Source organism: Megalops cyprinoides, chromosome 2 (genome assembly GCF_013368585.1).
Source record: "Megalops cyprinoides isolate fMegCyp1 chromosome 2, fMegCyp1.pri, whole genome shotgun sequence".
NCBI classification, from domain to species: domain Eukaryota; kingdom Metazoa; phylum Chordata; class Actinopteri; order Elopiformes; family Megalopidae; genus Megalops; species Megalops cyprinoides.
Window position 1 is genome coordinate 21,448,409 of NC_050584.1, and position 26,008 is coordinate 21,474,416.

At 42.2% G+C, this 26,008-nt stretch overlaps 1 protein-coding gene across 2 annotated transcripts in view; it reads left to right on the forward strand.

The window, feature by feature from the left end:
• Positions 1–227: 227 nt before the first annotated feature.
• Positions 228–26,008, forward strand: part of dnajb6b (DnaJ heat shock protein family (Hsp40) member B6b) — a 42,925-nt gene continuing 17,144 nt past the window's right edge. Inside the window, exons 1-5 of one of the 2 annotated variants that reach the window (XM_036517498.1) lie at positions 228–761; positions 14,203–14,313; positions 16,345–16,454; positions 21,244–21,306; positions 21,890–21,991. In XM_036517498.1, coding sequence (XP_036373391.1) covers positions 14,249–14,313; positions 16,345–16,454; positions 21,244–21,306; positions 21,890–21,991 — 340 coding nt within the window. In that variant the 5' untranslated portion in view covers positions 228–761; positions 14,203–14,248. The remainder of the gene's footprint in view (positions 762–14,202; positions 14,314–16,344; positions 16,455–21,243; positions 21,307–21,889; positions 21,992–26,008) is intronic. The other variant, XM_036517489.1, reaches the window with a different exon arrangement.

Below are 26,008 nucleotides of genomic sequence, written 5' to 3' on the forward strand. Positions count from 1 at the left end.
TAATGCTACTGTGATGCCCATATCAAATAAAATAAAATAATAAAATAAATAATAAACTATCCAAAACACAAACCATTCCAAACACATCACACTCAAAATGGAACACAGTATGCCATATAGCGATTAAAAAATAAATTACAATGCGCAAAACAGCAGCATCAAACCGTTTTAACAGTGAAACATTGCAATGACAGTCAGTGCATGGAGTGCCCGTGGCCGAGCAGTGTGGCGAAAAGATCATCCTATTATTTTGTCTTGTATTAGGCCTAATTAACAAAAAAGAAATAAAGAAAGAAAAAAAAGAAATCGGCTCTCAGACGGGAGCCGGCTCATAGAGCCGATTCATTCGCGACCGACAGATCACTAGTTTACATCTTAGCCACAGATGACGAGTACGGTTATCACGGTTGCTCCATGTACCTCGATGAACACCAAGCAGCGAGCGGAAAGCTAACTGCTTCATTGTTCTTTAAGCGGCGCTGTTCCATCCAGTTCCTCCATCGTGTTTCGTTCTGGTGCCTGCTAGCAATTTCCAGAACATTTACAAATTCTCCTCCTCCCCTCCCCCTTCAGTTTCTGTAGGAAGTGACGGGGCGATCACTCAGAGACAAGCTCAGGCAAATATACAGAGAATTTCCGGAGACGCGCACCGTACGAAACACAACTAGAGGGGAAGGAGGAAAAAAATAACATAGCAGTTATAGGAAATTAAAGAGACCAGTTGAAGAAAGAAAGGGAGCTCTCGGCAGCTTGTGTGGAAGGTGAGTATATCTTTTAGAAAAATGGGTTGCTGACCCTGTCACTGTAACGTAAGATATATTTACGCTCATTGTGTCATAACCTTAAAATCCGCATAGGCATCCCTCCGTAACTGGCTGTCCGTGTGTCATTGTAACGATGCTGTAGCTACCGTGTTGCTGCTTGCTTTGAACTGGTTTTCGAAGACGTGCCCGTGTGAACATTAACTGTACAGCTGGTCCAGTTTTGCAAATGGAATCTTGGAAAAGACTGCATAGTACCATGTTTGGCTGCAAGTATGGTGGGCACCAGTGCTGACAATGCTAGCCAAATAGCTAATTCCACCCGTTACATTGGACATTGTGTTGTATGCTAGTGCTGTCATTCCTATGGTAGCGTACCACTGAGGGCTGACGAACTTCAGTTTTTGGCAATGTTGGACTTCAGCATTTTAACTATTGGCCATTTTAAAAACACGAGTTCTAACTCGGCAGGTTTGCACACTAGCACATACTGTTTCCCTTAGTAGTAGGCTGTGCCATTTCATCAGGCTAAGCTATATATATAGTTAGATTACACCTTATTCACCATAGAAAACTGATAAGTGAGCTAATTTAGGTGTTGGGAGGTCAGAAACAAAGTATAGCCATCACATGCTGATGGAAATGGTGTTGTACTTGGTTGTACTTCAACCAAAGACAATCAACAACCCATTCCTGATTTGGATTTATGAAATGAAACGAGTTGATGGCTTTTTTTTAAATAAAGACGTGTAATCAATGCATTCCCTATCAAGCGGTAGTCATGCTTGGTAACTGGCTGATACTAGTTATGTAGCAACACTCAGAAACAACAGGAAATGAAGGGAAGTGATCCAGTCTGGTGTGTTTGTTGTTGAATGTGGGGAGGGGGGGGGTTATAAAACATTTTACATGGCTGGGGAGACATAGAGGGTTAAAGAGAGCGTGGCGAAAGGTTGTCCTGTGAGATTCAGGTAGATCAGCAGCCGTGTAAGGCAATCTCACTGCTTCAGGCCAAGGTGTTCTATTTGGGATGGGCTGTCCACATGCATGCTTCCAGAATATTTCCTGCTGCATCACAGAGACATGGTGAAAAGAGAGCACTGTGTGCAGAAGAGAACAGTGGCTGTTTTCACTTTTCGGCAGAGGATGTGGCCAACCGAAAGACTGCACTGACCCAAGCACCCCTGTGTTATCGGTGGGAAGCTGGTCTTTACGTGTGACATGAGACACATGTTGAAAGTGAAACTTTCAAAGTTTGTGCATGCTTTTCTGGTGTTGAAGGAATATGTAAATTCATATTTCTTTCATATATTACATATATAATTGTATATTACTAGTTGTTTTTTGTTATCAATATGATTATAGATACAAAAAAGAGTGCTGTTACCTACAGAACAGCCAGTGAGTGTCTTCTTGGCTGAAGATGACCAGAGTACATCTATAGATGAGCTTTTGCCATCTGATTACGCTTCTTACTTAAGTAAATTAGACTTTAATGCAGGTAAGAAATTACCAGACTGCATTCTATCCCTGACGGCAAACAGATAGCCTTAGCCTTAATTGAGCTAACCTCTGTAACTAGAGATTGCTGTTCTGTCCCTCACTCAGAAGGTATACCCATTCTGCACTTTCGATATCACGAGGGCTACTTGGTCAATGTTGATTGGAAAAAGTAGGCCTATTTCTTTACTTTGATTCTGTTGTTACAACACACAATGTATGGGTGACTAACAGGCTGTAACTCAGATTACAGCTATGTTAAACTTTTGGGTTGTTTTGTAAGTGTCATTATCCGGTCCTGTGAGGCCTGTTTATTTGACTTAAGACTGTACCTTCAGTTTTTGTCTGCCCCTAAAGGATTTTTTTTCGAAGCTGAATTCTGTCTAGCAGAGCTTCGAAAAAAGACAGGAGTAGGACTCCGGAACTTCAGTAAAACATAAGTACTTCTGCATGCCAATGGATTTTCCTTGATAAAATGGAAATTTAGAGTGATTAATTTTTTAAGCCACACTGTAGTTTTAATTACATATTAAGTAACTGATATTAAAAAGTCACATGTAAAACCCCAGCTGCGTTTTCATTTGATGATGTTTTTAAAACGGATGAGGCCCTTGGGAACCTATTTTAACACAGCATGATTTTTTTGAAAGCGGGTGCACTGGGAGAGTACCTGTCGCACAGACTTTATTTCTGCAGAAGCCGGGTTGACAACATTGCAGTAGCTCTGAAATCTGGTTGTCATAGTGTGTGTTACCACTTTAGGATGTGGTTATACCTTCTGAGCCATGCTCATGTGTTGTCACAGCTCCTTAAACTCCTGTCACTTCTGTCCATTGTGTTTTTTTTTCTTGTTGCTGATGTGTTTTTCTTCTTGTGGCCTCTTACTGTTTTTGCATCATGGCCTCACAGATTCACCAATTTCACTAATTGCGAATGCTTTTTGATCAGTACTTGGAAATGTGTAGGCATAATACTTACCACGTCTATTGTGCTGTATTACTGTTCATTAGATATTTATACAATATGCCATGAATGTTGTAGCTCATAATATGTATTTTGTGTGCAGGTAGGTATTTGGCACCTACTAAAGAGTCATACCTAATATTGCCAGTCCAGTGTAGCACCTTGATTCACATTAAATCATGTTTCACTCAGTTAGGATTATGTATATTATCAAGTGGGTGTCTGGTTACAATCATTACGTGGGTATAATGGCTGTCTAACTGGTGTCCAGGTCCAGGCTGACAGAAACATCAACTTTTAAGAGTGCAGTAAAAATGCTTCTGAGCGGTAAAGCTAGTTCTGTTTTCTTCCTAGTTTCCATTATTTTGATGGGCCCCTAATGCAGCAACATCATACAACCATGTCTCAGCATTGCACAGTTGATAGCCTAACTTAATGCTAGCTTTTCAAATATCGCATGTTGCAGTTGATTTTAATAATTAATGTTATGATATTATGAACTGAGCTAATATAGATGACAAGTAACTGAAAACCTGAAAAAAATGAAACATGTTAACCAAATGCTTGACTAGCCATTTACATGGCTAATTTGGCTGTTATTCAGCTAAAATAGTCATTCTGTTTGCATGGATCATTGCCAAATCCAGTTGGCGCAGTTGTAACCCTTTATTTTTGTATCCATGTGCCAGATTATGTGTGTGTCTGTTCTTATTGGGTCTTTAGTAGGCCAGCCAGAGTAATGATTTTGTTCTATTTTTGCATTTGATTCCCTGCTTTATTGGGTACACTGTGGCAAATGTGCCTTAGGGAGTTTATCAATGGTATCGGTTTGGCTAATGTTCTGTTTTTCTTGTTGCACAGCTGCTACATTCCTTCTGTTGTGATCTTAACTTGTTTGAAACATGACACACAATTACAGTCCAGGTTATTCTTGCTACTTAAGTGTGTCTAGAATTCAGTAGTCATGCACTGCTTTAATCTGGGACATATTATCCCAAGAGGGTTCCCTCAGAGCTAGTAGAAGGCCTCAGGCATACACTGGAAGCTGTGAATGAGGACATCTCAAAGCTGGACATGATAGAGAACTAGAGTCTCTCTGATCCGTCTAGCATTTCTCAAATCATAAGTCTAACTTAAAGTGGTCAGCTTCTGCTGCTGTGGTCCCTTCTCTTTTCTTTGCATGTGATCATTTGAATAATTCTACAGGATTGTTTCATGGGCCAGTGTTTGCAACCTTTTTTGAATTTGCAATAGCATTGCTTTTCGATTTTTAAAGAAAAATGTTTTGTAAGCTACACAAAGTTACGGCTTTCTCACCAGAGAAGGGGGTTGTGACCCAGCTATCTAAGATCTTGGGGGAAGAGTCACCTTAGGCTTTTTCAGTCTACTCAGCACACAAATGCTCTCTGGTCACCTTAAGATGTGACATGGCTAATGGCATAAAAACAACACATTTCAGGCCTCTCGGTTTGTTCAAATGAAGTGGAATAACAGGTTGTTAAATTTGAAGAATTTGAAGGGCTGAGTGTCTTGTTTCGGTTTTGTGAAAGAAGTACTTTTTTTTCTCACATTATAGTATACAGTATAGTAACAGACTGATATAGACTAAATGACTAGACTAAATCAGTCAGCTAAAGCTTTGATCCAGTTGAGATGTTTTAATTACTTTAATAACTTAAATTTCAAACTTAAGAGACTGAAACCAGTAAGTGATTATTAATATGCATATAACTTTAAATATAGAGCATACTAAAATAATGTCATGATAATGATATTTTAAGTCAGCAGTTACACTGACAGGGAAAACTGTGACAATCTGTGCAAATATAGCTGAAATACCAATTGTCAGTCTGTCTTTCGGTGGACATTAACCCCCAAGGGTCCCACTGACCCACCGGTAGGTCAGACAGGTTTAATATTAGTATTAGTAATATTAGTATTAATATCTCAGCGACTGCACAAGCTACAGTGTTGGTTCAAGTATCCTCTGAATCTGTCATTTCCACTGATTACGGATATCTTCATCGCTAGAATTTCATCGCTAGTCCAAACCAAACCGGAGATATAAAAGTTGTTGTAGACGCCCCCCCCCCAAACCCCAAAATAAACAAACTACATGACTTACATTTGATAGCATGTAGCTCAGTGGTATCTCAACCGATTCTAACCAATCAATGCTTACCTGATAGATCTGTTTGCGTAGATTGCAACGATATCTGTGGTTCCTCGCTAGTGCCAACCAATCCTGAGTAAATGCGCTTAGTGTTGCGCCCCCCCCCCCCCCCCCCCCAAAATCACCAAATGCGTCTGGCACACAATATGTATAATCCAGCAGTGTACTGCAGTGGTAAGTGAGATTTACAAGAGACTTTGCATAAACATTCAAGAGATATTGAACTTTGAATTTGTGAAGTTTTTTCAAAGATCCATGACTCAATAACTTTTTATTCCAGATAATGTCCTCTTTTTTCAATCGGCGTGACTAATTTTTTACTGTTTGAGGCCTTGTCCTAGGCTGGTAGTCTTTCTTAGAGTTGAACAAGAGGGCTCATTGTGTAGCCCTGGGTCTCCTGAAAACAATGACAGTATTAGTGTATGAGTTGGACAGATAGGGTTGTACAGGCACACAAGTAAAAGTAGCAAAAATGGGGCAAAATACCCCTGGGACCCAAAGGGTTAAAGTCAGTGTTCTGACTTGCTTAACACTAGAACACTTCATAAATGGTTTGTTTTGGTTTGGTTAAGGAAAATGCAACGTCAGCTTAAAGCTGTTAATTGCACCAGTCATGCTTATGTGACCCCTAGTGAGCATAAACAAACTCCCGCATGTGATTTTGTTGGTAAAATTGCTGTTGCTTGAAAGCAGTTAACCATTGCAGTGACCTCTGGTCATAAGGGCCAAACTGCTGGTATGCTTTATTCTTAAATGATTTTATGAGGCTAATCATCAGATTAATCAACTAATGTAAAAACAATTATAAAATGTAGTGAACTGTCAACTTAAATTAAAGAAATGTTGCTTTTGTCTTTAACCAAATGCTTTAGACAGTGGAATGAATGATGTGATAAGGCTGGTTCATGTCATTAGCCTGGAATGTCCCTTTTCCAGGCTAAAACTGGATTAACGACCCGAATAAGGTTAGTTTTCAGGGGGCTTTAGAGATCAATTGCCAAGTTGCAAGTACTCAGAAAAACACAAGGTGTTCCAAACTGGCAAAGTGGCCAAAGTGGCCTAGACCAGAGGGAAGAGTGTAATCTTAACACCTCTTGTGTCTCTTATGTGCTTACCTGAATGTAGGCAGCATCAGCATTCCCACAAAAAGGGAGAAAACTCTCTTCAGTTGGAAATGAATAATGTAACTGTTTGCCACGTGTCGTGTGACAAAAGTAGGTTACACAGATGCGATTGAGGCCATGAATAATGTGACAGGCCTTTGTGTCAGTCGTAGTGTGCTGAAAGTGTTGATAATTCCTCAGGCTCAGGTCTACTCTGGTTTCCCCTAAAACGCCATTCAACGCCGTAAATCTCATTGTGATGATCACTGCCTGCAGTCCGCACAGGAAGTGTAGCGTTTTTTTTTTTTTCAACCAGCAGGCGTATTTAATGTTTCCTTTTTTAGCTGCTTCCAACCCTTTGCAATTAAATGGGCTGCACCTAACCTGAAGGCGGTCGATGGGACAGAATTTCAGAGAAGGGCATTACAGTACATTATTGGCATTTAGCAAAGGCTCTTGTCCAGAGTGGCTTACATAGGTTACAATTTTCATATTTTACCCATTTTTATGGCTGGATATTTACTATGGCAATACCCTTGCCCAAGGGCACAACAGCAGAACCCTAGCGGAGATTGGAACCAGCAACCTCTCAGTTACGAGCCCTGCACCTTCCCACTATGCTGCTGCCCACAAGGCATTGCCAGGTTCTGCCAGTATTGTAGCGGTGTGTGCGCTGCTCAGGCTGCCTTCAGTTCATCGTTTCTGTGGAGATGATTCTGATTCGTCCTCAGGAACATCTGCCACAATTAATGAGAACCGTCTTGGGATGGTGTTGTGTGGTAGATGATGGCTTTGTCCCACCATCCCCTTGTGTTCCTGTGCTGATGCTCCCCTAAGCCAGTGATAGGAAAGCGAGGCCTCCTGAACCCCACAATGGGTTGAGCCACCAAAAGTTATGCGAGACTTGTTGGTTTGAATCAATTATAGTGTTTTGCTGTGGAGAAAAACATGTTTATATTTATTCACTCAAGTCAGTGATTGACAGCCCATGGTAGCTGTATCCATCATGAGGTTACTGAAGCCTTACTGTCCTGTCTGTCATGTAGATGAGGTTAGCTAGAGCTGTTTGTACTAGCTTGCAATTAATTTGTATTTAATTACTTTTGCAACCACACTCTTTTGAGCTTGTTTTTTTAGTTTTGCTTTGAACCTTCACATTACGAAATCGACTCTAGCTCTAGCATATACACACATCTGTTACAGTCCTTTGTAGGCTTTATCTGGAATGTGAAAGGGAAAAAGTGTGCACTATATGTGGAAATATGTACATTGTAATAGTGCCAACACTACACATATGTTTCTGTTGAAAGTCATCATAAGTATTCACGTACCAGCAGTTTGGAGGCCATTGTATTATAATGTAAGCTTATGTGATATTTAACATTGATGCAGGAAGTTCATCCCCTCATTGGATGTACATATTGAACAGTTTGTTCAGTTGACTGCCATTTGAAACTGGGCTGTAGGTCTCAGCCTGTGTTTAGTTCACGCACCTTAACCTTAGCTGTGGGGAAAATAAGAATTGACGTCCTGCATGTATATTTGTGATCCCTTTGAACTTTTAGAAAACCTATAGGACAGGAATGGCTCTGTTAGCATAGGATCTATGGCGTGATTTACGTATTGAAATGCCATACCAGGCTCCTGTTACTTTGAAACTCATATTTCTTTAGTGGGATTAAGAAACTGCCATAGGAGAGAGGTGTCTTTTTTGTCACAAGTGTCACCCTCACGGAGCAAATGAACAGTGTATTCAATGTATGAATGAAGCAGAGACTGTTTGGGCCTAGTATTGAAACAGTACTTCATATTTTAGTTATGTTTTTGAACCTCAGTGTTATAAAAAGGTGTTTGCTGGATCAGCTGCGGTCTCATGAAGCCTGAGTGATCACGCACACTTATTTTATACATCAAGGACATATGTTCTATGCACAACAGACATGGAAAAGATTTTTTGGTTTGCATATGAGTTTTGCATTACAAATTGTCATTTTCATGAAAATTCTTGGGAATTGGGTTGCAGAATTTTTTTTTGTTTATTTTCATTGGTTTTTGATTTGCCCAATCTTCACATTACCTAACCCTGTTCACTGAGCCTTAGTTTCAATTTTTCTTCATTTGTCCAACGAACTTGCTTTGGTTTAACCATTTAATGCCTATGTTATTAATTAGGATTTTTTTTACTTGTCTCTCAGTGCTGGGGCATCCGCTTCATTGAGATAATGGATTCTGTTGTGAAATGGAAATGAAGATTAATGTTCCAAACCATGAAAGCATTATGGAGTTTGTATTATTGCCTCGAATGAGCACCGCAGTGATTCTGCTTTCCAGTCCTCTGTGGACGAGCTGTCTCTAGCAGGCGGACCTGGTTCTGAACAGAGGAGATACAAACGGTCATTACTCTCATACAGTGTTTCTCCTGCTCCTTTGGCCCCTGCTGACTGTAAGCACTTGATCAGTTGTGAAGGTCCCTTTCCTCGTTACCTTGTCTCTGACTCGCCAATCAGTTGCCTAGCAACCGTCAGCAAGAAGTCTGCCTTTTCCTCAAGTTCACCTTGAGTGCGGCGAGGGCAGAGGTGTTTTCCTACTGTAGCTGCTGTCATTGGCCTGTGACGACTGGCAAACATGATGGCACAACACATGAGCTGATATAACACGAGATTATTGTTTAATTATATTTCAGATATGGCTGTCTTTTTCTGCTTTTTCATGTGTCTGAATGGTGATAGTATTGTGAATTGTATAAAGTAACATTCAAGCTGTATAATGCTCAGATTGATTGATGTGGCACCTGCAAAGTTGGTCTAATACATTTATTGATCCTCTTTATAAGGTGGACATAATCTGTCATTGGAAGGCAAATTGTGATTTTTAAAAAAGGCGGTTGTTGTCTACACTTGAAACATTCTGTAGAGTTAAGCGTGTGTTTTGTGACATTTCTGCTGGCCACTCTAGCATCTTGTTTACACAAACACCAGTAGGTTGTATGTTCTGTTACATATGTAAGGACTGCATGTTGATTCTCCCATGCTGGATTCTCCCATCTCGAGGAGCATGGCCCTTTGCGCCACATGGCGTCCTTACGGCATCAATGACATTCATCCCGAGGCCCACACGCACTAGGAGCCCTTCACAGGCCACGCTCAGCCCTTCTGCTGTTTTCTCTGACAAGAGGCTGAGGCCCGTTATGACCATGGTGAAAAGGGCCAAACCGCTGTGAACGTGGTCCAGCGCACCGTTCACATCTGGTTTATGACCTGTCAGCCGGGGGGGGGGGGTCCTTAGCCCGGGGAACAGAGAGGAGACTGTGCCATGCTGCTGGGGGTGGTGGTGGGCAGTGCCAACCAGGAGCAGCACGTAGCCTTGCCACTTCTCACCAACCGCAAAGGGCACTGGAGATATAAATAGCAAACAGACAGGATACAACTCAACTCCCAGTGGAACTGGTAACCGATCGCTGTGGGTTTTTTTTTTTAAATTAGTTAGTGTGTTTGTTTATGCGAGTGTCGCCTGGCAGAGGGCATGTCACATTTAAGTTCAAGTTATGGGCCTTGTCAGTGACCTCGGGTGTCTGTGTGCCGTGGTTGTAGTTGTTGTTTTTGTAGGCTGACATCTTACAGTTCCACACTATGAAAGTTAACTGAAAAGACTGTTTCAGTGGGACAGGGAGCTGTAGAGTAGTGGTAGAAACACGGAGAGTTAATACTATGTTCTGACAGATACTGTCTGCAGTATGATGGTGCTTATATTCACTCACACTGCATCAGTGTTTGGTGTTTTTTTAGATAGATTACACCATTTCTTCTGGCATTATCTTCAGGTAGCTAGTCACAAGCTATTAAGTTCTTAATATTGGTTTTCGTAGATATGGAGGTAGAATGGTTTATGCATTTGATCATTCCATTGCAACATTGTTTTTTATAAATTCAGTGTAGCCGATGTATTTGATGTCAGACATCATTTAAGACTAATATGTAAATCTGTTGAAAGGAACCTGCCATCTGGGTCCATCCACCATGGTACCATGATGATGTTAGCAGGGCATACCCCAAACCATTTGCAGTGATAAGTATCACTTTGTTCAAAGTGAACTGAAGCAGAGATAGCTCAGGTTAAATCTAAGTGCTTTTGCTAAATCTGCCTCTGTAAAAGAGAGAGAGTGGGAGCACTTAATTTTTCAGCACAATGAAGGTACTTTGCAGCTTGTTTGTAATGAGCGCGCCATGTGCATTGTTCACTGTGTTACTCATTGATTACATTATGTTACAGTACTGGCATTAAGCAGACACTCTTATTCAGGGCGACTTACATATGTTCCAATTTTTTACATGTTGCTCTGGATATTTACTGAGGCAATGCTGGGTTAAGTACCTTGAATCATTGCTCCAGTGGTGGAATGGAACCAGCAACCTTATGGTTACAAGCCCTGCTCCTTACCACTGTGCTACACTGCCGTTCCTGGGTCATATCTGTATTACTGTGGTTTAGTTCTCTTTTTGTTTTTAGACACCCAAGCTGTCTTCCATTAACCACATGTTAGAAATCATATGCAGTTCAAGAGGTCATAATAACAGGCCATTCTTGGGACTCTGGAGATGACTGACATAACCAGTGAGGTGCATTATTTTGTGCACTTGTGCATGTAGGCTGTTGGAGCCTTCTGAAAGACCTCTGGGAAAGGGTGACTTCTATTTGGAGGGCACTTCTGGCCGTGACCATCTCCCATTACATGGCTACGCTCATTTACAGAGACAGAGACCTAGCTATCAAGGACGCTGAGGGTCATTTCCGAACACTTAATGACTTTTATCAGAACTTATTTTTTCAGCCAGTCATACGTTAAGTGGTAACTGTGGAATAAATGACTATTTACTTATTGGCCCTGCTGGGCTCTTGCATTAAGGTAGATCTATGATCTCACTTCTGACATTTGACTCAAAGGGCTGCATAGCTGTTTGATGTGTCAGTACGCAAATAGATCCCCGTGGACATATTCCGCCCAACCCCTTATGTTTTTCCATAGCAAAATTATTACATTGTGGCTGCTTTGCTGATAGCTGCATCCTTAAAGTGATAGGTATTTAACTAAGGTGTGCAACTACTGTCATTGTGTTTAATCATAATTTAACAATTACAAATCTGGAATCTGTGGGTCATCTGCGAGTCATTCAGGACACGACCAGCAGGAAAAAGTGATCTGTTTATGGTTACAAGTAAACAGGATTGCATCTCCGAGTATACACTGCGTTGTCCAAACCACCGTCTCCTCTGAGACTGTACAGTAAAATGGTACAAAAGCACCGGGGATGGAATCTTCTGCTGTGTGATTTTGGTGGAAAATGAAACGGCCAATAAAGGCGGTGTGCTGCTCTCCTCACAGCTCGGTTTAGTGCTGCCAGCGTGACATGTATGGACGCGCAAGCCCTTCTGAAAGGGCGTTCAGCAACAAATGAAATTCTGTGGAAAGATTCTAGCTGCGTACTGTGTTGTCATGTGATAAGTGCTGAATAGTTCATTTTTCCAGGACATGGTGAGTGAGCTCTGGTCTTGCACAACGCAGCAGGTTTGGTTTAGATTCGTCTGTCAGACATTCTGTGGTATTTGTTTTCTTTCTCTTTGTGCTCCCGGTCCATGAAATGGCTTCATTTACATTACATTACATGCTTGTCTTGTGTGGAGTAGTGGATTTTGGCTCAGATGGTGGTGATGTACTCATACCGTGGCCTATTTTGTTGAGTGAAGGGTCAGACCTTTGCAAGATATGTAACTGATGTGATTTCGGATTATGCTTGCAAAGGGAGCACACTGTACAGATTTTCATTTTTTGTGTACGTTTTTAATTGATACAAAAATAATAGCTTGAGTAGTGTAGATTTAAAACTGAAGACTTTGAAAAGTGACATGGATCTGTAATTTTCTGAAACAGAAATACTGCTTTGGTGCAGAAATGTACAGTTTGATTGATTTATATCTGCAGTATCCTGGGATGAAATCATTCTAGTGTGGGTTTGATCAGGATTGGGAAAATCCCCTGTAGCTCTGCCAATCCTAAATTGGAGTAAATTTCTCAGCACTGATTGGTCATCCAACTCCACATTTTAAGCCGCTGACCCTGAGGTTAAGGAAATTCTCTGCACTGATTGGTCATCCCGCTCTACAGTTTAATCTGCTCTTAACCTCATAGCTGCCCTCCATATGGTCCAAACTTTACTCACAACTTTCAAGAGGACTGTGTGGTTTTAATTTAGGTGTTTGTCATTGAGTTGCAGATTTGCATGTTAGTATCCCAGTCACTGTGGTCCTTGAGGCAGCAAATTATCCATGACCATTTCTTGTCAGCTTTTCAGGAGCAGAACTGAAACAGATAGCCCAACTAGGCTGTGGTTTTGGGACCAAACTTTTGATTGGGGCAGCCGTGAGAAATGCCTCTATCAGTACTGTCCTGAAAGTACTGAAATGCATGGTTCTCCTTACTGCAGACGTAACTGGTCCAAATTTCAGATGTCTGATTTGGACTGAGAATATGCATGAGTGTTTTCACACTTTGTTTATTAGTTGTTGTGGTCCAGTTAGACCAAACATTGTTCAAATCTTTAAGGCGGTTGTTCAGTACAAATAATAGTTCTCATTCTACAATTCTATTCATGCGTCCATTCATATTTCTAAACCTATACATTATGCTTATATTATCATCAAAAGCAAAACTCTGAAGTGAGGTACTTACTATCATTTGTGTTTTTTAAATGTTAATCTGTATGTAATCTCATAGTCTCGAGTCTCTGGTCTCAGTCATTGACAGTAACCCATTTTTGCTGTAACTGCCTATGTTCTTAGGTGCAGTGAAATTTTGACAGTTCCCTTGCATTAAATGCAAATGGCAGTTTGTCCATAGAATATCTTGTTCTTCCAGGTGCCGCACTACATAGCATTGTCTTGTGAGTGTGACTCGAATGTGATCAAAACCACAGCGTGGGAAAAGTGCCTCGGGCCAGTTTGTTAGGCACTTTGCATATCCCTCCACCCAACTGTGCTCCTAAGAGTACTACACGTGAAGTCACCTCCAGCTACAGATGCCCCCCCCCCCCCCCCCTCCCCACAGTAATGATACGGTTACATTCCCCTGCAGGGGGAGGACATCAGCACACTTTAATCGCACTTTTTCAATTAACACAGTGACCCTCATCATAACATCTTATTATCAATGTCCCAGCGGGCTTTCCGTCTTTGCTGTCCCTTTTACCTCTCTGTTTAGCCAAAATTTGCATTTGTAAGCTGACTGTTCCAGTATCACTACACCATATGGGTGAAACGAGTGGCTGATGTTTCGTAAATCACCACAGTCATGTGGAGTGGAGTCCTCTTGCTGTCCACTCCAGTATGTGACAGCCGCAGATTGCCTAGAACAGACAGCTGTCCCCCCACGGAGGTTAAAGACGTTAGGTGTTAGATGTTTTCTGTTTCGGAGTTTCTCACGAGGCCGCCTGCGATTATGTAATGTTACGTCTGATATCAGCACCCCCTCCTCCCTTCTCCCTCCTCCCTCCTCCCCCCCTATGGTACAGCATTGCCACCTCCCGAATTATCACAGCGCACTGAAGGGGCGTTCACACGGCGGTCCTACACCACAGCGTTTGGCAAAGGGAGGCTCTGCTGTGCTTTCTGACCGCGACCGCGCTCTCTCTCTCCCCTCCCCCGCCCGCAGGTTCGACCCGCATCACAGGCGTTAGGCTCAGAGGCTCCGCGGCACCATGGTGGAGTACTACGAGATCCTGGGAGTGCAGAGGAACGCATCGCAGGAGGACATTAAAAAAGCGTGAGTGCTCCCCGTGAGCCGGGACGTCTATTTTTAAACAATGTCCGCCGAGGTTGCGAAGGATGTAATGGGCTAATTATATCCACCGCATAAATGAACGGCTGATGCCGGAACGCTTTTTTTCCATCTCTAGCTCAGCTGAGTAGGCCTTACGTAAGTGTTGTTTACGTACAATGTGTATCTTTATTTTACTTAATACTCTCAGACTGTGAACTATAGAACACTTAATTTCATGACCCAGTAAGGCCTGTTCTTACACTGTGCCCTGTGTTATTAGTCTCAGCCTTCTCAACTTGACAGGAAGTGATTATGTGAAGATGACACGGTCCTCAAATGCTGGCTCTGTTTCTGTTTGCTTTTTACTTTTTCCACAGTGTTTCTTTTCAAAGGTCACGGAGGAATACAAGCCGTGAAGGTTAAATCACCCCCCTCCCCCCCATTTAGGGATCTGTCTCTATTTAAACACATGTCATTAGGGGCTCTGCTGGGGACTCAAGCCTAATGATCACTTCTGCCTCACCTGGGGCTTAGCCCAATGAAGCTCTCCTGCCCCCAAGGTGTCAGGGGTATGTCTTTAATGACTGTAATTGGTAGGTTTTATCGCGCTCACGTTAGCTGTCGCTGTGTATCCCCCCTCCTGGAGATGGGACAGCACCTTTTGTGCGCGTTTGGTGCATTCACAAAAGGGGGTGTTTGGGGGGGGGGGGGGGGGGCGTAGTGGCAAGTTTTGCCGACTCTCTTAGAATGTCATTCATTTGACCGTGAAAGAAAAAGACGTGTAGCATTTTTTTTTTGGGCAGGGGGGAGGATTGAAAGGAGGTTTATGTGCAGGATCAGTGGTCTTATTCTGCTGATGTGCTGGCGTGTAGAGACAGAGGAGTGTAAATCCTGCCTCTGCATACCCTTTGACAGATCCCGAGTCAGGTCAGTGACCCGCCCCCCTCCCTTGTCTGCTGTCGCTGGGCTCAGGCAAAGCGCTTATGCAGCAGAAACAGCCCCAGACTACAGCGGCCCAGAGAAAAGCTCCCATTGTTTAGCATCCACAGGCTGCAGGCCCCCCTCCCCACCCCACCCTCCAGGCCCCGCTGTTGCAGTCTCTTAGCCTACCTCCCTTTGGATGCAAACGACCCCTGTTGCCGCGGGTAAAGGTGCTCTGGGTCCTCAACTGTTCACTACGCCATGAGCCATGCTAGCATTCAAAATAGGGCAGGCCATCTAGGGAAATTTGGATACATGAGCACCAAGGCAACAGGGCGTGTCATCAGAGGAGCCCGACTAGAACACACGACAGCAGCATCAATACATGCTTTTCAGTGATGCGCTGTCTTCCTGGGTGGCTTAAGCCCGGGGAGAGTGACATTGTATACAGGTCTTCACTGTATGTGGCCCTTTACCTGTTTTCAGCTGGATCAGCAAGATGCCGTGTTGCGTTACAGTAAAAATGAAATATTGCATTCCAGAAAAGTGACTGCTTATCCAGTGGGCAAGAGGCACTATTGTAATAAACCATAAACCTGTGGTGAAGAACACAGAGGGGGACTTCAGCTTGGTGTAGTCTACCCTTTCAGTATGGAGAGAAAAAAAAAGCAGAATAAATTATCTAGGATACTGCCTTCATTCGATAACATTAAAGAAATGTAGCCACCCAAAGCTACAGAATGTTCTTCTCCAGTCACTGTGTGTCAGCATAACTCTAGCTGTAACCCACCACATATGTGCACAAGGACTCCCATTATCTGTGCCCTTCTTATCTGGAAGCAGCCAGAGGGTGTTGAGAAGGCGTTGTGGCAAACTCTATGAAGCTCTGAAACCAATACATATGAAGGAGCTGTTCACCCTTTCTGTGCACACTTTAGGCATACACTAAAATCTCACAAATCTTGATGACTGACATACTGTATCTTGATGTTCAAACTGTCCTACCTTTCACCTCAAGCTTACACCACTGCCTACGATAGCTTCCTCCCCAGCATGTTCCAGTCCCATGATCCTCTGCGTGGGTGTGTTCATGTTTGTGCGCATCTCCTCCAGGTACAGAAAACTGGCACTGAAGTGGCATCCAGACAAAAACCCAGACAACAAGGAGGAGGCAGAGAGGAAATTCAAAGAACTTTCTGAAGCATATGAAGTTCTCTCAGATGGTAAGAGCCCATTGATTCTCAGTGTTGTAACATGAGATCGTTGTTAGGCGCTCTGAGTATGTTAATGTTTATGTTGCTCTTGTGATTCATTGTTAAGTGCTATATCCATGCTATGAGGAGGGGATTGTTTTCTTTCATAGTGGTTCAGAGTCAGTTTAAGCACTTGGTGGATGGTTTTAACCGCTTTGGTTGTATGCATTAACAGTAAATACTTTTTCAGTCTGATGCTTTGGCCCTGATGTGTCACATGCCCTTGTTCTTGCTGCTCTTTTGGTACGCGCTGTGTGTGCGTGTCTTGCCACAGTGGCCTTGTAAGCCTCTCTCGAAAACCGTGTCTGCTAAGTAAATAAATAGTGATGATAAATGATAATAATTTGTAATTCACAGGTTTACATTTACATTGATTCACTTAGCAGATGTTCTTACCCAGAGACATCGACTACGGTGGTAAGACCTGCAAGACGATACGACAAGGCCAAATGCAAAACGCCATAGAACGCACGCAACTAGAATTAAAAGTAAAGTGTCCATACAAAAAACACACAGTACATTTCCATACAAAAAACACACAGTACAGTAAAAAGCACACTTATAGTAAAAATACAGGGGACATGCTACAGTAAAAACATCAATAACGTAACATTGCCTAAAGTTTCAATGCCTAAATAAGTGCTGTCCAAAAAAAGCCATACGTAAACTCTACAGCGCCCTCTATCTGTGACCTTTTGCTCTAATCACGCAGCAGGTCTTGAATTTGAGGGTCAGGTTTTGCTGAATGGGTGCTAATCCAGGGCTGTAGACGCTCTCGTTCGTGCGTGATCAGGCGGGATGGGTGCAGCGGAACGCTGCCCCAGTGAGTCAGCAGAGAAGCTGTTGCTTCTCCGGTTACATTGGATTCCAGTGTGAGTGCACCTATTGTCATTTGGTTGTGTGTTGTCGTTCATAACAAAAGGAGAGATCTCGCAAGTTCTAGTAAGTGCTGGATAAGTGTCATGCCTCACTGGAGGTGAGAGATCAGTTCTGGTTTCCTTCGCTGAGGCTAGATCACAACATACATCGAAACGCATTGAAACGCATCTAAATGGCGGCGGTATAGGGCGGCAGTATAGCATAGTGGTAAGGGCTTGTAGCTGAAACATTGCTGGTTTGATTCTCCTTGCCTCAGTGAATATCCAGCTGTATAAATGGATAACATGGTAATGTAATGTAAATGCATCTAAACGCATCCATGGCAGGGAACTGTATTGGGTAAAAGCGGGTTACCAGCAGCGTTGCTTTTTCAAAACATTTTGGCATGCACCAAAAACAAGTTTTTACTTGAGAAAACTTTGGAAGGCTCTCGCTGAAGTGTTTATTCGCGAGGTAGGTTGCAACAGGGCCAGCGGCAGAGATTCCCGTTACAGATTTGGTCTCTCAGATTGACTTGCTCTGGATCAAGTGGCCTGCTGTCGTAATCTCCACCCTTTTTTTTTGCTGCCTCCGGGCACAAAAGCAAGGCTTCCTTGTCAGAGCGGTGGTGTCGATTGATGGCGGATGTCTGGAACCTGACCCTGCTGCCTGCGAGCTACGTGACGTGTCCTGCGGCAATCGATGCCATCTTAGTGTCACATGCACAGAGCTGCTGGCATCGCCGTAACAAAGGCGCTCCAGTGATTTTGCACTAGGCGATGCTGGGCTGGGTGGGGGGGTGGGGGGGTTAAGTTAGCATCTCTGTTGTATGCTAATCTGCCCATTTGCACTGCAGTTCCTGACTTGGGTAGCTTGAATTTGTGATGTTTAGACATGTTGAGGTTAACACATTTTTTGGCCTGTTCTTTCTGAACAGAAAGAATTTGGTGTGACCAAAAAAGGAATGCAGCTGTGTTTTTGGTACATTTCTAAATGTCAGTGTTGGCCTGTGAACTGAAAGCAATAGTGACTGTTAGCATTTGTTCAAGTGCATGTGCTCACCCAGGAACTGGAGCCGATGACGCTGTTCGTGGATTGCCACCAAAAGACGGTGGAGTTCCCCTTGCTCTGAGTAATATGCAGACTTCAGTTTGGAACTTTGTGGAACTTATTGGAGCAAGTGTGGCATTTGTACAGGATATGAGTCAACCTGTGCATATTCCTTTAAGCATATACAGTATTGCTCAATATTATGCATACACTCCATGTAATCACTACAGTAATGATTTAGGTAGTTGCCCCAGGTGTCTGAGAGACACAGATTCAGACTTGGCAACATGTTGCAATGTGGAGAGCAACCATACTCTGACATGTTATCAACACATTGCCGTTTGATTGTACTAGCCTTCTCATTGCTTTTGTGACAAGCGGTGTCAAAATCAGGCAAAACAACCAAAAAAAGAACCGAAACATGAAACATGACATGAGAGAGAGACCTGGATGCTTCCTTAACTAACTAACAGCTGCTTCTAGGTCTGAATTAGTCTGACTAGGTCTTACTAATTAAATGCAGTTGTTTTTTTCAATACAAGCATGTAGGGCTGGGTGATTAATTGAATTTTATTTTCAGTTATGATTTTGGCTTCCAATGATTATTAAAACAAGATAATCAAGATAAAATGATTAATATGCCGCATTATTTATTGAAATGTATCTATATACACAATTTAATATTTATTTTAATTATCTCATTTTCTTTTTATGTTTATTTTTTAATTTGTTTTTCAGTTGAATTATATTTAAAGTTCGAGAAAATCCACTGTTAACCCTTTTGCACGTACGATCACACCGGTTTGATTTGCCATGTAGCGTGTATGCTAAAACTGGTGCGATTAGAACATGAGATTGGAAAAATTCAACAGCAATTTAACGTAAAAAAATATAGCAAATTCAGCGGTGAAAACTATGAGAAGCTTAATAAAGAAAACATGTACGAACCATGTAATGTAACGCGCTCACTACATAGCATAAAATGAGTTACGTGCGAAAGGGTTAAAAGTAAAAAAAAAAAAAAGTTAAAAGTTCAATAAATGCATGATGGTTCCAAAGTTAATGAGTAATCGTGTTAAATAATTGTGATCTCAGTATTGACCAAAATAATCGTGATTATGATTTTTGCCATAATCGAGCAGCCCTACAATCATGCTTTTGTCATCCATTTTGTCTATTGCTGAATGTGCCAGGCTGTGTTGGTGATGGATAAAGGAAGGCTCACATGTAGTTTTGTACATAATGGCAGATGTGGACTGGATCCAGGCCTGAATGAAGTAGACAGGTTGCCAGGTTGACCTGCTGTTCAGGAGCGGGTGCCTCCGTGTAGAGATGACGACACCCGCAAGGTGTGTCTGACAGCTGTGTCAGAGCATTGTCAGCATCAGGAGGGGAGGGGGCCTTGTTTACCGTGGGTTACGATCAATGTCCTCTCCTAGAGGTGCCATGGTCAGCGTTCTGTAATCCTCGGCTCAAGGTGCACAGATGAGAGGAACAGCTTCCCAGACCTGAAAGTGAGGCCTATCTCCTTGTAGCTCACATTCACAGCTTCAAGTTTTTTTTTTTTAGTTAATTCTTTATTTCATTTCTAGCTTAACGTATAACTCCAGTCATGGATGAGTATCTTAATCAGAATCAGAATCATGAAGAAAAAGTTGTTACACGTATCCAGAGTAAAAGGCACAGGAGATCTTTTCCAAATGTAATGTTGAAACGGCTTGGTGGTATAGCAGTAGGTGGCTGTTTAATCCTGTGTATGAGAAATACATTAGAAGGAAAAGTGACTTTTATTGAAGTCTTGAGTTGCCATATGCGCCGTTGTTAAATATGTTTGTTCAACTGTTTTTTAAATTTTGCTACATACTGACTATTGCGTGCGCTTTCCATCATGTCAGAAACAATAGCTAATGTATTAAGAAGATGCATTTAAAATGAAGATTTTAAATGAAAATTGAATATATTTCCTACATTGGGGAGATTAAAATCTTTGCATTTTATGTTGGTTATATTGAAACAAAATAGGCATACTTGTAGTGGTTCAGCCACTTTTTGTGTACACAAAAAAGTAAAACTGGAACAAAAAACATGAACTGCAATTCTGTATTAGAAGCCATTTTACATAATACACTGTATACGATATAGTACCTTAACAACAATTTATATTGGGAAGGAGACATCCCAGCTAATACATACAATCCGGGATAGCTGGGAAATCTGGAAAAGTGAATAATGTTCACTGTCTCTTTTCTCCATTGCTCCTCAGGTTATGAATATTACCCAATAATATCTCTTGGTATTGTAAAGGACACAATGTCCTCTACGTATTCCTGCGTTTTGAAATGAGTCCATATAAATTTTATGTTCCGTCAGTGGTTTATTTGACGGGTGGACTTCCTGTGGAATTTGCACATGCTGAGTGTGTGATGTCCTCTCCTTGCACAATTCCCTTCAAGGTGGCGTTCTCTCAGAGAAGGGCTACCTTTGATTATGATTCTCCTCATCATCCAATGATCTCTTTTATATGTTAAAGTAAATTGGGTTGTTTTTTTTTTCTAGCTGTATTTTGCTTGCAGCACACCCTGTCATTTAATTACACTCTGTGTATCAGTACAGTGTGTGAACTTGGTCTGTAATGTTTGCCAGTGGTGTCCTGAGGTAATGGTTGACACATGAGAGCCTGGAAGGCAGTGAACTGAAGTTCACCTCATTAACCTGCAATCATTAATGGGTATCAGCAGGCCGCTGTCTGTGTCTTCCCTCTCTGGCTTTCTCATGGGAGGAGGGCACAGTTGAATATATAATCCACTCCTTTTTTTCAGGGGTCTAATCCTGTTTTTCCCTTGCCTTGCAGCCAACAAACGGGACACATATGATAGATACGGTAAAGAAGGCTTAACTGGAAACGGAGGTGGAGGTAGGTTGCCCTGTTTTACTAGTCAAAGCCATTATGGGCTGTGAACAGTTGGTGCTGATGGATCCCAGTGTGGGCATGTGCTAATGAAGTGATCCTGTCTAGCTGAAAGGAAGGGGCTTTTGCTCGTACAGTATGCACTCAAACCTATTGCATGCAAGGAACTTGTTGTGTCCCAGTTGTTGCCATTCCAAAAGATTCCTTAATGGCTTGGCAACCATTTTAATCCCTGAATGAGGAAAATGCAAAGTTGTTCTAATTATTGCTGGGAATCCTTTACTTATTTGAATACCTTAATTGAATGGGTAGTCAGTTCACATGAGAATTCAGGTCTAACTTAGTTGCTTACAGAAAGGCACGTAATGTTAAAAATACAGGCTGTTCCACTCAGTGGGAAGGCGTGACTACCTGCCCTTCCTCAAAGCCAATTGTGGTGATTAGGCATCTTGCATGTCCTTCTTCCTCCTGTTCTTTAGCAGAAGTGAATTATTGAATCATATTTAAATATTCATGAGTTCTGGCATAGGTCAGTTTTGATGGTCCGGGTTCCTCAACCGAAAACTTTCCACCTCTCCCCGCGATGCAGGACACTACCATAACGGCGACTTTGGTGGCTTCACATTCCGCAACCCAGAGGACGTCTTCAGGGAATTCTTCGGGGGCCGAGACCCGTTCGCTGACTTCTTCGGTAAGTCCCTGCACCGAACCGGAACAGCACGGTACAGTGCAGAGAGTGCCCTGGAAATCCCCTACTGTTTCACGGGCAAGCTGACTTGATGCCGCGTGACACTAATGTAGCAGTATTAACATTTAATTTGAGGAAGAGTAGTTTGTAAAATAAGTCTGCTGTAAATTTGTTCCCCCTCAGAAGAGGGATCACTGAAGGAGGGAAAGCAGACCTATGGTGTCAGAATCTGAACCGTGCTGAGAATTACACTGCGTTACTCTGCCATAATGCTTTATTGTCAGTGTATTTATTACGGTTGATGGGCAGAGAGATTTAAATAGCTTTCAGGACTGTGCACAGCCAGCTGTCATGCTGTGCTTTATTATCTTGCTCTGATATTTTTCAAACTTGGATCCCTGGTTTATTCATACCTATTAAAAGAAATATCTTTGAGGTCATGCAGTGGGAATTTGGTCTTGGCCAATTTTTACTTTTCCAGACAATTTAACTGCTCTCTTTTCTGACAAAGGCAGACCAGCATCTCTTAAGTAGTTTTTCAGTTGGGTTACTGCTGGAAAGTAACCTTGTTAATCAAACTTTCATATACACATTTTGAAGATAAAAAAGATTGAAAAGGCAAAAACACTTATTGATCTCAACACAGGGATATTTTCTGTAGTATTAGGTTCTGTGGTATTCATTATCTACAATATGACATAGTAACAACAGATGGCTGGTTACGTTACATGTCATATTCATATCACATATTCATATTCACTATTTTTGCCCGTCGGTGAACAAGGCCGAATAAAAACATGAGCATGTGGTACTACCTGCTCCAAAAGCTGTGGTGACACTCAAAGAAAGTGACAAGCAGGGAACCTTAATATGGGTGCACATTTTTTGAAGATCACACAGGGACACAGTAAATGAACCACAGTGTCAAACCCAAAGGGCTGTGTTTAATGTCAATAGATGACGGAAAGCATTCGCAATCTTGCATTCAAACATCATTTCTGTTTTCCTTTGATTTTGGCATGTGTTGTTTTGCAAGAATTCAAGTGAGAAAGATGTCGGAATAAATGTGTGGAGCAATTTTGTGTGCTGAAACCTGCCTCTACAGTGAAAGGCCTTGCTGTAGGAAACAGACTCAGAGAATTAGTCAGGGCAGTCACGGTGGTGTCAGCATAGCTAACCCACAACAGAGGAGAACAAGATTCGATTTCATTGCTTTCTTGTGTTCTCCTTACTTTTTTCCCCAGAATCATAACTCTGAATTTTTTCAGCCATGCAGGTATTTGAGACATATGGCCTTTTTTTGACACACGTTTATTACAATTAAATCTAATGCTGTGACAGTTTTATGAGGAAGTGTGTCTGTCTGTAGTTGCAGTGTTTTTCAGCCGATGCCATGTTGGAATAGTCAGGCGGTGTCATCTGCTCATGGGGAGTGCAGTTTTAGGTGTCACACAGTAATGAGAGGGGAGATGTGAATTGGCTTGCACAGTAGCCTCTACCTGTCATGTATTGTTTATCTTTTGGTAACAGTGTCAGCTAGTATGCAGTGTACCATGTGGAAGGTAGATTTTCTGAGCCATAAAGGCTAGATTTAAATCATTGTTCTCTTCTGATATGCACTGAGATATTCTTTTAAGTGCTGAAGTGAAATTTTGATGTCCCCATCAAATAAATGTGCACTTTCAAGGGGAGTTTGATACAGTCAGTTAAGAATTGGGCATATTAAGAATCTATAAAGAATCGGGACAGCAGCGTGGCATAGTGGTAAGGAACAGGACTTGTAACTGAAAGGTTGCTGATTTGATTCCCTACTGGGATTCTGCTGTTTTACCCTTGGCCAAGGTACTTAACCCGCAGTTGCCTCAGAACATATCTAGCTGTGTAAGTGGATACAGTTGTAACCTACTGTATGTAAGTTGCTCTAGATAAGAGTGTTTGCTAAATGACAATAATGTAATGTACAGATAGAATACCTCGGAAAATAAACTCAGTTGCCTGGTAGAATATTTACCTCTCTCACGCAGTCACATTTATAGGCTCTTAAAAAGGTTTTCTCTGTCAGTAGTGAGACTGTATATTTCTTATTGCTATATACAGCTGTATTTCTTTGACTGATGGATAAATATGCTGAAATCAGCTATTTTTGTCGTGTTGTTCAAGGAGGTTGAAAGGCTGCTGTAGTGGAATCTCTGTATGCCTGTTAAAATGGAAGAATGGCATCTGTGTTGCGCTCCTAGCACTAAATAAGGAGACGCAATTCCAGCGCTGTGCCAATGTAAGACCGTGCATCACTCCCCAGGAATGTTGTGAAAATAGCTTCCATAGAATACAAGAACCGGCATTAGAGGAACGTGGACTGGCCATCGTTTCTGATGGAAATTTCATTTTGCAAGAGGAAGAAGACAGACGATTCGAAGAGGGGGCCAAAGCCGGTCAGGGTGTGTCAGGACGGATTGTTCTCTCGGTGCTGCCGCTCGGACACGGTCACATTTGAACCGTCCAGTCACATTAAGTTTCAGAACCTGATATCGCAGTGCAGCAGATGTTGCCGGAGGATTGTATTTCTCCCTCTGCAGATGCCCTCTGTTACGTTACATTTTAGCTTAGACGTGCAGAATAACACTGTTTTAATACCGCTTCCTATTGGCATGCATAGTGGCTCGGTGTTGTGTAATGAAGTGAAAGATAAAAATGGGTGATTCGAAGAACCATCAGGCTTGTGTACAAAACATATCCTATATTTAAACTTTTTCCATAGTACAGCTGTTGCTGTTCATTTAGTCCCCCCTGTCCTATTACTGTAATAGTACTGTGAGCACCCGAATGCTGTGTTTATGTACAGTCGATCATTTCAGAGGTCAGAACCCCTTGAGTGGAGGGTGTACCCCAGTTCCCTTTGATGTAGGGTGTGTACCCAGGTGGTGAGGCTTGCCAGCCTGCTGAACTTGAATTCCCTGATGGTGGTGCTAATTGGTACCCTCTGGCTGTTTGGCACTACCCTCTGGCTGTTTGTGTGCGCCAGCAGTGCCCCACCCAGGCTCCTGTAGGGAGAGGATGTGCCAGTTTTCTGTCACTTCTTGAGCTGGCACTCCGGATTTGTCAGTACAGATTCCTCCTCTCTCGCCTCCTCAGCCAATCAGCATACAGAGTTCTAATCAGGCAGTCAGTGAACAGAGTCCCCAGGAAATCAGTATACAGGATCCTCTTCAGCCAACCAGTGTACAGAGACCTCAGCCTTCTTCAAGCTGTTATTGTCATCCTCATTCATTCAGTGCAGAGAGTTGTCCTTTTCAGTCTCATTAAGAGTGAGATGCTGTGTTTGCGTCTGTACAGGACAGGTAGTGACTCCAAGGCTTTCCCGCATTACATGTCCCAATGGTACAGTCCAGTCTGTCAAGGCTGACCTAGATTGCTATGCAATTAAAAGCATATCTTCAGGGGATTCAAATGTGAATTAGTTAAGGGCGTCAAATGGAAAAGGTCATATAGTCTTGTTCCATGAACAGGCAGTAAAGCATAACGATAAAATTGTCAAGACAGCATCATAAACCAGACTTCAGCCCCAGTCCTTCTCATTTATCCTTCTTGTTTCATTGTACTAAAGTCTGCCCGAATGTTTCAAATTCAAGCTAAATTGAGTGCAGTTAAATTCAATTTCTCCATAGTAGTGTAATATATTCTCAACCACATTTGTCCTCAGTCCTGACAGATTTTATTGAACAAAAAGATGTGTGTGAATGTGAATGTGAATTTTTACTTTTGCACACACTTATTTTAGCATGTTCTGACAGTGATGTAGCAACCTGCAACACTCTGTACATTACATTCATTTAGGTACTTCCAGCACAATAGAACATAAGTGTATCCATTCAAGTTGAATGACCAAGTGTCAGACCAGGCTAACAGCACTCTGCGACCAGTGAGTATGAGCATAACACTATTCAAGCCCTACCCTAAGTTACCTTTTGCAACCTGACTAGAGTATATTACCGTATACAAGTCACTAGATCACTGAATCCA